General features: G+C 41.3%; 1 protein-coding gene across 1 annotated transcript in view; it reads right to left on the reverse strand.

Annotated features, from left to right (window-relative positions):
- HSF2 (heat shock transcription factor 2) overlaps positions 1 to 12,883 on the reverse strand; it is a 199,492-nt gene that overhangs the window by 67,147 nt on the left and 119,462 nt on the right. The window contains exons 5-7 of the mRNA XM_085611268.1: positions 8,977 to 9,052; positions 4,498 to 4,559; positions 4,271 to 4,355 (exon numbers count right to left, since the gene is read on the reverse strand). Of these exons, the coding sequence (XP_085467394.1) occupies positions 4,271 to 4,355; positions 4,498 to 4,559; positions 8,977 to 9,052 (223 nt within the window). The remainder of the gene's footprint in view (positions 1 to 4,270; positions 4,356 to 4,497; positions 4,560 to 8,976; positions 9,053 to 12,883) is intronic.

Raw genomic sequence — 12,883 nt, forward strand, 5'->3', positions numbered from 1 at the left:
CTGATACAGCTTCTCTATCAATGAGGGTGTCAGTCTCCAAACTTTTGTCATCAGATGGGTACTACATACGTCCTTTTATCTGACCCTGCCACCATGAAAATACAGTCAAGCTTTTTATCTGGCAGTGTGGCAGAGCCCTGGTATACCCAAAGCTCCTGGTCATGGCTAACACTACCAGCCAATCAGCTGGAGGCCTTCCAAACTGGGTTGGTATCTGATGCTTTGTGCTTACACTCTTCACAAGTATGCACTGCTTTAGTAGCGTGCCATGTCAAAAGTACTACACGGATGTAGTTTACGAGACCTTGGACACAGTATTTTGGAGCAGATGGGAACTGCAAGGTTTAAAATTTATACATTATACTGCAACTCAGATTGCAGCGCGGGTATGTCAATTTCTCTTTCCAGTCTTCCTGTGGTCAGCAAATGAGATGGTCATTTGGAGATAGGCCCTTATTTAGGAAGGTATCTCCTGAGGGCAAACTTTAATTATCCTGGATATTTTTTCCTTCACCCAATGGAACGCGTGTAGCTTGCACACAATTCTGTTCTACTGGATCATCTCAGTGGTGGCCAGCGTAATCCACCGGAGGATCCTCAACATAAAGATCTTGATCTGGTGGAACAAACCGCAGATCAGACTTTGGCTGAATAGGCACCCTCAGTGCTAATTCTTTAGGTATGAACAGCTTGACACATTCAGAGGTGTCCCACTACAACGAATAGCATAAACATGAGCTTCTGCACTGTAAATGACTGCCGCACTGGTTAAAGGCACACACACCTTGGTCAAAAGTGTGGCGGCCGCACCAAAGGTGGCTTAGCAGGCTGTTTCTTTGGGATGTGTTTTTGGAGGAGTTACATTACACAAGGATATATTCGTTTCTTGGTAGCCCATGGGAGATTAAGTGATTTGCCCAGAATCACAGAATGTGGAGCCGATGTCGAGATTGCAACCTGGTTCCTCAGCTCCAAAGTCGGCAGCTTTTGTCATTTCAACACATCCTCTTTCCAGCATTTGGATAATGATCATTACAGACCTAGGCACAGCATACCCTGCTGTGTTTTATAAATTATACCAATATTGTTCAACTTCAATGTAACATTAACAACCATGCATCAAGATAGTAGGTGGGATATGATCCCTGTAGGTAGTTTCCAGAGCCTCCAGCAACATGGCCGTCGAAGCTAGACGCAGCCTTTTCAGACCACACAACCTGGTGGTTTGAGAAGGTAAGTGCGACACCTGCAACAGTTGGCAATATGTGGATGTTGTGAATTTCATAGAATGCCCAGATGCCCCCATTTTGAGGTCTCGGCTCTAGATGGCGTGAATACACTGTCTCGAAAAGAGACCCGTTATGTACTTTGTGGACTTCAACCTTTCCACAGGCTTGCAATTTGCTGACCCTGAAGTTGAAGCTGTATGGACAAGTGCTTCTCTCCTCCTTCCACTTGCCCCCCACCGCTAGACGCAGTTCATTGGCGTGTTAAATCTCTCCACTATGATATAGGATAAACACCCAATTTATTTTTTCCTTAGTACCAAATTTGTGCTGTTTAGTATCTTTGGTTGTCAATCGCGCTGTTTTTCACATGAACAGATAATCCTTCCAGTCACAGATGGCTGCTACGTTCAGTTATAATTGTCAGCACTTTTACCATCTGCCTGCCAGATCAAAGCTTGCCTCACAAACCCTACAGGATACAACAATAAACGATCGAAGAGACATTCACATGGACAATTCCGATAGCTCGGGCATTGACGAGACGCATTGGCTTTGCCAATGCCTGTTAAGCCAAGCGTGCAAGTTGAGATGTTATAAAAAGGAAGCAGGCAGTGCAGCCATCTACAATTCTAACCACACCTGACATCATGTAATCACACCAGCTGCTGTGCTTAACTGAGTCCACATTTGGTAGAGGGTACATCTTTTCTTACAAAAGTTATAGGAAAAAGGGCTTCTACTGAAAATGAACACATCATAGGAAAACTATTTTGAGTTAAATAAAAGAACTGAGGTAAAACAACTGCCTATGGACTGATCTCTCTGTTCATTGACATTTTTTATTTAAAGGAGCAAGCACCTGTTATATGGCCATTAGGGTCATTGTCGACATTGCTAAGTTAGCATGAGCTTTGCTGCCACGATGCTGCTTTTGCGCACGTTACTACATGACTTTATCTTACAAGACTTTGTTTATGCCTTTCACATGAGAACTGTCTGATTTTCACGTTCTGCTAGTTCTTGGATTCAAGTCTGAACAGTATGTGCAAGGTCGATAAACAATACCCCTTGTTATTCTGTTCTGGTCAGTTCCTAGCACCTAGACAAAACATGCTAAACACAGCTGCACTGCTGGAGACTCGTGCTTTGATATTACAGAGATGCATGTTGTTCACACACACACTTGGAGAGAGCCCTTTGCTTGGAGAAGAGCTATGCTGTACCTATGATGTAAACCTTCCATCTAGGCTTTAAGGTATGGGGTCTGCTGACAAAGCCCAGAGATCTTCCTTTATATAAAATACCTCAACTTACCAAGGGGAGTATGGTTAGGGCTTATAGTCCTTTTTCCACTGTCAGTTTATAATGATATCTCCTTTTATATTCTATGGTATTGTAACAATGCTACATGTGCTAGGTTTATGCATTTTGCTGCTTGTAGTGGCTCGTATACTGCATTATAGAGCACGATAGTTAAAATAAACATTTTGGACTATTACAGTGACTCTGCTAATCCTTATTGTGGACAAGCACGAGTGAGTGAGCGAAAGGGTATGTCTTGCTACCGCGATTCCTGAGAGAGTCTGGAGTGTTGTGTTCTGGGTTGTCTAATCATTTGTAGCTTCGTGATTATGTAGGAGAACGAATGAGACACTATAGCTAGTCGATTTGGGGATTTTGGGTACTAAGGTTGTAGGAAGGTACAACCCCTATACACAAGGTCCTCTTTTCCTGCGCATAGTTCTGTGTATGTACAGAATCCCTGCAACACACCCTTTAGTCAGATTCTGCATTTAAAATACATTTTCATAGTGCTCATATTTCTAATTTTTATTTGGAGAAGTGGAAGGCAGAAAAAAACATGTTTAACTTAAATCTTAAATAAAACTTCATTCATTATTGGTTTCCAAAGTCCAGCTTGGCAGTCAGGATTTATTTTAAGGTAATTAATCTGGTACATTGCTTCGAAGACAGCTATATATTTCGCCATTCTGAAAAAAACCTTCACTGATTGCCTGTGACAAATCATTCTCTAATGGTTAAATTCTACTTTGACATTCCCTCACAATCTTCCAGATGTTCAAGGCAAATTGTATTGCAGCTTAGTGTAGGAACGCCAAATTGGCAGTCAATGTATTCTACATCCTGACAACGAAAATCTGGATCTTCCGGCCTTCAGCAATTATAATAGCCGTAAACATATGCTGCCCCATTGGGGAATCAGGACTAAACAGCACTTAAGGTCTCCAGTCTGTTAGGCCTGTGTTGCATACACGAATCACAAAATAAAATGCATAACACATTACGCAATTCGGCAGGAAGGCATGCAGCACAACTTAGCTAATTCCCTAGTAGGCTATCACGAATAACACATTATCAAATGCAAAATCATTACCAAGTGAAGGATATTTCTAAATGTCAGGCAAAGGTATAGTGCTGAACAAAGACCTATCAAGTCCTCCACCCTCACTTCTCTGACACTATTATCACACTCGCCCACATTTTTCATAAATCACCACAAAAATATTAACAGGACAGCAGACATTCCTTTCACATACAAATCCAGGGCTCTATCTCACACAAAGCACATTTCATCATAAACGCCTATGCAATTATAATAACACCCTAATCACCACCACACTAAAATTCAGTCCAGTAATTGAAGGAAAGTTTGGACTGGTCTGGATGTCACCTAGACAACCAACCACAAACTGTGGTACAAGACCATTCTAATGGCAGACTGTGAGCTATTCAAAAGGCAATAACAGAACAGCACATAATAAATAAAAATAAATTGAAAAAAAGGCACTGGCCAAGTGTTAATATGAGCATTAGGTATTCCTCAAGTGTGAAACAATAATCTCCCTCGTGTTAACAGGCGTGTATAAGCACTTTTTCATCCAACACTGTGTAGTGACGGCAAAGCCTCAAAATGTACATGCTATGTAAACTGTTGTTTAGTAGCTTCACTCTGAAAAAAAAATACAATTTTCTCCACTGAATGTTAAGAGTGCTAAATGACTGGTAAAAATGTTACTTACACGATTTTTGTCATTGTCTGGTTCTTTGACAATCTGAGGCAATACATTCGGCTGTGGTGGTCCATTTGTATTCAGTAATAACGTCCTAGTGAACACAGGTAAGAAGACACATGAGAAAATGGGTGGCGCAAACAAACAGGAGGACAGACAATACCAACATACAAATACTGCCTGCAGGAGAGGACTTTACTGGTAAATTCAAGAACATATTTTTCAACATGGCCTACCGTTTCCGTTTCAGATTCACAAGCCGATTATTCTGTACCAAGGTGACAATGAACTGCACAATCTGCAAGGTAAAATATGCGTTTGAAAACTGGAGCTGTATTTTTAAGCTGAAAAACATTCCAATTTACCACTGCAGAAAATCTCTTTCAGGCGAAGAAATTTGAATGTCTTTCAAACCTCTTAAGCAAGCATTGACAAACCCAGCAGATCTAGCTTTGGCAAGGGGATACTTGAAAAAAAAAAAAATCGGTTTGTGTAAGCATATTCCACAAAAAGAAAAAGAAAACGCGGTGACCATTTGCTGCAATAACAATTTTAAATATATATTTTTTTAATTTAGAATTTCAACAAAACAGTATGGGTGCTTTCGAGAAGCACTCAGATGGACTTAGAAAAGGTATAAAATCCTACATTTTAATGCAAATGACAAGACACTGATTCTTACTAAGAAAACTTACTATTTTGTTTTATATTACAGCAGCCAGAAGACATAGTTCACTTTTAATTCACAAGGCTGAGTAAAACAAACTGTAAAAGGATAAAGAATGGAAATAAAAATTCAATGCCAAAGTAGACTATTGGCTTTACTAGTTTTAGGTGTTGTCCTTCTGTCTAGATAACTGATGTACAAATAATAAATACATAAAATAGATGGATAAATAAGTGATAAGGTACCTGGCTTCATTTCCAACTAACCAAGATAATATGTGGCATTACTTCTGGGTAAACTGAACTAAAAAGTTCTATCATGACCACAGACCAAACCTGAGAACTGTCCAGTGCAATGTTGGTCGTGCAGAATTCTGGAATCTTTATTGACTGGTCTATCCTTTACTGACCAAATTTGGGCAATAGTGAAGTAATGCAACATTAACATTAAAATAAAAGCCCAGCGGCAGACTTTACTTTCAATTACTGAATCCATCCTGTGCTTAGCAGCAAGGTCTATGATCAACACTGACCTCTACTTGGGACTGCCTTAGGCCATGTTATACTGGCTTCAACATCTGCAGCCGCCAGACCTCAAAAGGTCAGTGGGGGGACCATATGCCCAATACTAGTTGAAAAGGACTGCTTGCTACTGATATTGCAAGTGAAGAGGGTTCAATATGCAACCTCTCCAAAATACGCAAAGGCATGTCAGGGAATGAACACCACCATTCTTGCCACTATAAGATAATGCCATATTTGGTGCTTCCATTCTTCTAGTCATAGTCTTGTTTTGTTTCTTTCCCTAAGCAAGGACAGAAGGAGTACTCTGTCACACTGTTATTGAAAGTGTGGGGCCCATCAATGACCACACAGGAAGCTGTAGTGCTCCTGCCCCTCAAACCCCATCACAGACGCGCAGACTGGAAATAACTTTGTGATACCAGAATGGTATGACCCTGCCACCAGGACAGCAGTGACACACATCTCTGGATTCATGAGTGATGGCTGAATTTTCTGTGCTCTACCCCTACTCCAATAAGGACAGGTAGCCACCAGATGGTACAGTGTTATAAGAAGCTGAACAGTGAAATGTGATACAGTATCTATCCATGAAAGATGGGCAAGATGGAGGAACTAATAAAAGAGTAAGTTAAAGAACTCTAAACCTGATACTTGTAGAAAAACGAGATGTTTTTTTTTTTTTTTTGAAAAAAAATAGTATTTACTAATAATGAAAAGCTGGATTGTAGTGCTAAAATAGTTATTGAAACTGACGCTGATATTCTTAGACAACTCATGGATTCGAAAAAGATTTCAGTTGATAATTTTAATTCTTACGTGTCTTTAAGCAACAGATGGCTAAACAAACTGTTAAAAATCTTCCACCTACTTACGCCACAAACTCAACAATGTTTAGTACGTTCAATAACAGTCAGATAGGACTCGACGCGCACACACACACATACACCCACACACCACACCCCTCCACCCCCCACGATAGTAGTCTTTTTTTCAATGTGCTGTTCAGAGTCCATTGCCAGACCAAGGGTGACTAGTCATTGTTTGCCAATTCGTTGCTGTAATACAATTACATTTTTGCATGCTCAATTAAAATCTTAGTTCGTTGTTGCACTTCAGATACTTCTAATCCTTTCCAATAGCAAGGAGGCCAGGTGAGTGGAATTACACTTATCTTCACCTGTTAATTATATAAGGAAGATCCCAATTTTCAATTCTATTTTACAGAACAATGACTGTTTTGTAGCTAACCCACACCATTTCAACACAGGCAATGCCCATGTATGCCTAATGTACCCGAGCTTTCAATTCCTTAAATATAACTGTAGATACGTAAAAGTACAAGAAGATATTTTCATCTATTTTAGTATACTTGTGGCATTAGCATGTTTGTGTTCAACTGGTTCTATCAGGCCTCCTTACATCCAGCATGATCCAACCCAAGTCCTCGATACTTGTAATGATGAAGTTAGTGTTCAATTACATGTAGATTTCTCTGTGAAATCTGTACAGGATTTTACCAGAAGAAACCTAAATTGAATACATCTCAACATGTACTTTATTGTCAGACCACTGTATTGGTCCAGGTGTGCCACTGTCATGAAAGACCAGGGGCCACATTACACATTATCACTGTTTTGCACCCAGCGGACCTTTCAAAAGGTTATGGGCAGAGTAACTCTGAGTAAGATGGTCCTGTTGCCCCTTCTGCCTTTAGGTAATGTAGAATTGGTTCTGTGTGTTGCCATCATCATTGCTTCGGGGACTTGATGGGTTGCTGGTGTCCCTGGTGTGGGTGGGAAGGAGATACAGGGTTCGCGTTGCGGTCTTCAAACTGAACCTTGCTGAGGGCGGTCTGGACCTTCCAGACCTTCAATAACACCATTTGGCAGGCCTGCTGCAATATGCTGCCCTGTGGTGCAAAGACGGTCCCAACTGAGAAAACAAAACTATTGGTCGGCTCGGCTGTAATGGACGAGCTTGCTAAGTTACTTATGCATGGTCATAGGCTCCTGGAAGCACCAACTTCATCAACTCTCAGGTTGCCAGGCATGGGAGAGGGCAGTCACACAGGTTATACGACGAGTGCCCCACGCTAAGCTCCTACCAATCTGGTGGCTGCACCCATTCATGTGTATACGGGGCTCTATGGATGTATTGAGATGGTTGGAGGGAGTCTGTCAAAGAGCAGATTTGTTTCTAAAATGTCCCTGGAAGAGGTTGGGTCTCATTTTGGAATAGGACATGGGCAATTTCTGCAGTACACAAGCGTGTCATGTACGTCCAGAGAGATCTAGACGTCCTTTCCAGAAAAGCTTAGTGAATCGTACGTTCTATAGACACTATTGGATACCTACTCCGCCACAGGTATCTTCTCCCAGCTATATGCTGTCCTCAAGAATGACAAACAAACACATTTATTGTCTAGACGTGGCTCTCTGAATGGGGATCTGGAGTCCCCACTCGCTGCTCAGGAGTGGAGGCGAGCTCGGGCAGGAGATGGCAAACAATGCCAGGTTTAAATTGTCGCGATTTTACTACCTGCATAGAGCATATTTGACACTGCAACGCCTACATAGTGTTTATCCGGCATGCACAGAGTGTATGCGCTGTGGTGTATCCCACAATTGGCCATGTCACATGGGGCTGCAGGATGATACAGCTGTTTTGGACAGAGATAATACGGGAGATGAGTAGAATGACAGCAGTGACGGCAGAGTTGACAATACAACATTGCCTATTGGGTCTACTACCTCTCCCTAAGAAAGGCAGAAAAATACAGAAAAGGTTTGCCCAGCTGGGACTGGCACTAGCCCAACAGCGTACTGCCATCTACTGGGCCAGCCCAGCCCCTCCGACGCGGATTAAGTGGCGGACTCATCTAGTAGGTTCCTCCCACCCTGTGTTGCAGAATATTTGTGTGATCAGGGCAATTTATATACTTTCATGCCCTTCCAAGGTCAGACTAAAGCTACCTGGGTGCTTTACCATACACTTATGTGTAATATGGAGGTGAACCTAGAGCAGTGATGCATGATGTAGCTCTATAACTGTGGGACTGCCAATATAATGGCATATGTGCTAGGTAGGACTAGACACGCGGGCAGGGATCTAGATCAGGTACCAAAACAGGCTGAGGATGGAAGGCTTGACTGGGAAGAGTACAAATGCATAATGCGTCAAGCTTTGTTATGTTTGCCATTGGCAGTACATAAGGTCTTTGGACTTTATATTACAAATAATGCTGAAATACTTTTGGTATAAGACTTAAAGTTTTGAAATGTCAATGCCATTTCTTGCTGTGCCACAGGGGATGCGTATAGTGTAGCTGTAACTGCACGTTAGCCGGTTGCATCATCAGAAAACTCATAAAAATACATTTTAAAAATGTCTCTTTGCCAGACTGATACATCACCAGAACCCTTGTAATCTACTTCCGACAGCTTTACCTCGCTACAGATTGCAGAACAATTTTAACATAAAGCACGTTTTTAACAACATGTAGATAGTAGAAAATTGCTGCTTACCTTTCGTATAACCTGTTGCTGCTGTGAATGTTTCGCTCTCAACTCCCCCACTTCCCTCCACAGTGATTCATTTTCCCTGTGAGTTAGAAAGAATAGTACAGCCATTAACTTGCGCTTCAAGCTATTCAACCAAAACATTACACAAAATGTGGTTTACATTTTCCCCGTGCATGCAGGAAAAATGCAGGGCAGATAATATGTCCTTTCAAAAAGACAATGCTGAAAAGTAACCAGTTATTTGCTAGTAAAAATATATAATTTGCTTATCCCACCTGTCACGTCACATAAAAGGGCACATGTAGCACGTGATAGCAATATAATATCAGACTCTACTGTTGGACATCAGTGACCCTTTCAGCTGGCATTTCCCTTAACTGTGATAAAAATACAAAGGTCAAAGAACAAGCAGACTTCAAAACTGCTGCAGAAAAGAGGGAAAGTGGAGTAACCTGCATGCAGCACCAGTCTTAGAGGCCTAGAAATAGAAGCTACAAACTTCTTTGCCCCCAATGATAAATGAATACAGAACTACACTCTCTGAATCCACTCTGATATCAGTGCTGTTCATAGAGGCATAAGTCGGAAGCAGAATAAAGTGTGCACGTCTGTCTTGATATAACGTGGTGTGCAAGTGGTATGGTCTCCATATCTCTGTGGATTCTAAATATTGCCTGGTGGGATATCCTTTTGGCCCAACTGATCGTCTAAGGGTAGGGATACAAACATCTATTTCTTTTCAATCTAACCTTTTTGGGGCCAGCCATGATCGATTATGTAGGATGCAGCTGATGGACTGGTTTTGGAGAATATGAAAATCTTAACATTGACTGACCAGGGCGGTCTACGGACTCTCGTCAATTGTCTTCTTGTTGGATATTTTAAACCATGTGGTCCATGAAATGAAGAGGAAGCAATGCATAGACAGCATTTCTGGTAATCCAGGTGCAGACTCTACACCGGAGATTGCAGGGCATCAGAAACCTGGAGACGTGAGAGCACAATCTCCATTGGTAGGAACAGTCATCTCTGGGACCTCTGAGCGTCAGAAAATTCACCTTAGTAACTTTCATCTTCTGAGAGCCCCCAGTAATAAAACTCTGCAAGCATAACTCAATATTATGCATAAATGCCAGATGGACTGCTAAGGGTTTGAGCCCATTATAACCCCACTCAAAGCAAAGGACAGCGGTCTTAAATCGGACAATTATATGGATCCTTACATCTTGCTGAAGGAAGTGCAATGGTACTGTATCAGAAATTCGGCACATTTTTGCTGAATTTGTTACAGCAAAACATGTAAACTTGGAAAAACACCTCCAAGCTCTACAATACCGAAATCAAGTTTGGCCACTACTGGATAGAAATGGCTACTAATTAATGGCTCTGTAATGGACCTCCCCAAACAGGGGAGGATTACTAACACAACCTAGTTTACGGCTTACAGAGATTTACTTCCTAAAAATAGTGAGATTGCTCTGCCACTGAATTAAGGCAGCTGGCAAAAGATATTCAGAATGATCTGAAAGGCATCTTAATTAGATACTACCGTACAAAACGGATTATCAACTTGGCCCGTGGCACTACTTGCATGCAGTAGCCCATGCCACCTATGAAACACATGGTATATAATTAGAAACATACACAGGGAAAGAGGGAAAACTCATTAGGATAACATTTCAGATAGCACCAGTGACTGCACTCCTCTGAAAAGGTAGGGTCCAAGACTTCTCGTTGCTCACTGCTGTTAGGACAAGATCCATATCAGGAATTTTGTCCAACCGTATATGGACTTGCGCAGTCTCTCTGGCTTATTCCTTTTGCCGCAACTATTGACATTTAACTTGATAAAAAGTATAAAGCAATTAAAGGAGAACTCTGAAATTATTGCAACTTTCTGTAATGCAAACATCTAGAATTTTATGTGACTTGGCTTTGTCAGAGCATGAAAGTAACTATCCTTCAAGAGGACGAACCCAAATCCCCACCTTCAAAAATACCCATTCTCCGAATATGGTCTTTAAGAAAAGAAAGGAATTCTAATAATGTTCTTGTTTGCAAATTTTCCATATTTAATCGTTTTATAACGCTCAAAGTTATCACTCATGGGTTTCAGATTTTGAGAAATTCATTTTCAGAGATATGTTGTGGAACAAATACACTGCGTAGCTGAAGCTGCATAACTTGTGGTGTGGCTCTGAAGAGGAGTCAGATATAAGATATAAAAAAATTTACGTGAAGCAAATAAAAGTTTGTATTCCTTGTAGTGGAAAATGATCTGCTCAACGATGATACAGACAGCAACTACATCTATATGTACTGGTGTGCTTAATGTGTGCATTGATCAAATAAGTTCAACGTAGTAGGAGGCCTGTAGTCCTCGATACTCTACATTTGTATGTGAATCCCTTGATCTGGCATAGTTTCTACTCAAGAAGAAATTGTTGTGCGTGTGTCCACGAGTCTGTGTGTGCCTCTGTGTTTCTGACCCTCTGTTTGTTAGTGTGTGCTTTCCTCCGTTACCTTCGCAGCAAGTTTTTGGACAGGTAGATTGCACTTGAAAAGATTTTTTGGCCTTTGGACCAGAAATTTGCTGAACATAATAAAGCTACACAAAATATAAGTTGTACTCACAAAGGGCACCTGGCTTTTGACAGAAATAAATTTGCACCGGAGACTTTATTGGATGCAAATCCTGAGTCACATGGTTATCCCGAATGGGCTGGTAACACAATTTACCGACCAATCAGAATTATGAGCTCCATAGTAACGCCACAGATCAAACGTTTCTCATCCAGATGCTATGACTGTTAAAAATAGGCAAGACCCCCTGATGAAACTGCAGGGAAAAATTCGTAATCACCAGGAGAACTGTGCAATTGCCTAGCCTGATTCCCCGGCCATTCCTCCTTTCTGTGGGTATCTTTAAGGGTACACCTCGTACACCTGGTAATTATGGGTAGCAATCAAAATTAGCAGACAATCCGTCATGTCTTTCTAACTCCCTTTCCAACCTCACCCATTCTCTTTTCCACTCAACCATACTTTCGGACTCTTCTTAAAGATAAAATATTATTGTTCAGTGTTTCTCCCTCCCAAATTCAAATCTTCTGCTGGAGATTTGAGACTCTGTGCTGCTCTCCGTGTTTATTGACGGTACAAAGGAGAATAGAGAAGTCTGACTGACTCTATTGTGTGAACTCCCACAAATCACACACAGCTCAGGACAGAATCACACGTCTCTGTCAACCTCCTATAAGATATTTGCCCATAGTTCCACCTACACCTATTCAACAAATAAGAGGGAAGTTAGGCAGGGACTTACTTGCTCAGCTGGTATAAAATGTAAAAAGCAAATGTGTGCCAAACCCCGACTACAGTAGATGCTGTGCCTTAAACACTCACCACTTAAAAGTAAGTGATACAGAGAAAAACATGCTAGGAAGATAGGGAAAAAACGAACCCGCATGAATGTCACATAGCAGGCCAAAAATTGCTGCCAAACGCTTATCAGATGCGCCAATCTCAGGAAAGATACGATGGGGCGTACAGGAGCTAGTTTCACAGTTCAGATTTATACCCTATTATGTGTTAATTTGTCACCGTTCTGTTATAACCCGCCTCCACAGTTAAAGATGTACTGAGCACTATGCAATCAAAGCGCGCAAGTACAGCGCGCACCTTAACAACCTTAGCAGGGTTGCGCCAACCAATAACCCTATGCAATAGATTATCAATTGTAAATGGCACTGAGTGATGCAAACTGGGATTGTAAACTCAGTGACAAATTGATGATGAGCCTGTCACAAATATGTATGATGTCGAAATGTTTGCCATCAATTATATGTAACAAGCAACTACGAATTGAACAAATGCACAGCTCATGTATGCTTGAAGAATTGAAAAATGT

This window comes from Triturus cristatus, chromosome 6 (assembly GCF_964204655.1).
Source record: "Triturus cristatus chromosome 6, aTriCri1.1, whole genome shotgun sequence".
Classification (NCBI taxonomy): domain Eukaryota; kingdom Metazoa; phylum Chordata; class Amphibia; order Caudata; family Salamandridae; genus Triturus; species Triturus cristatus.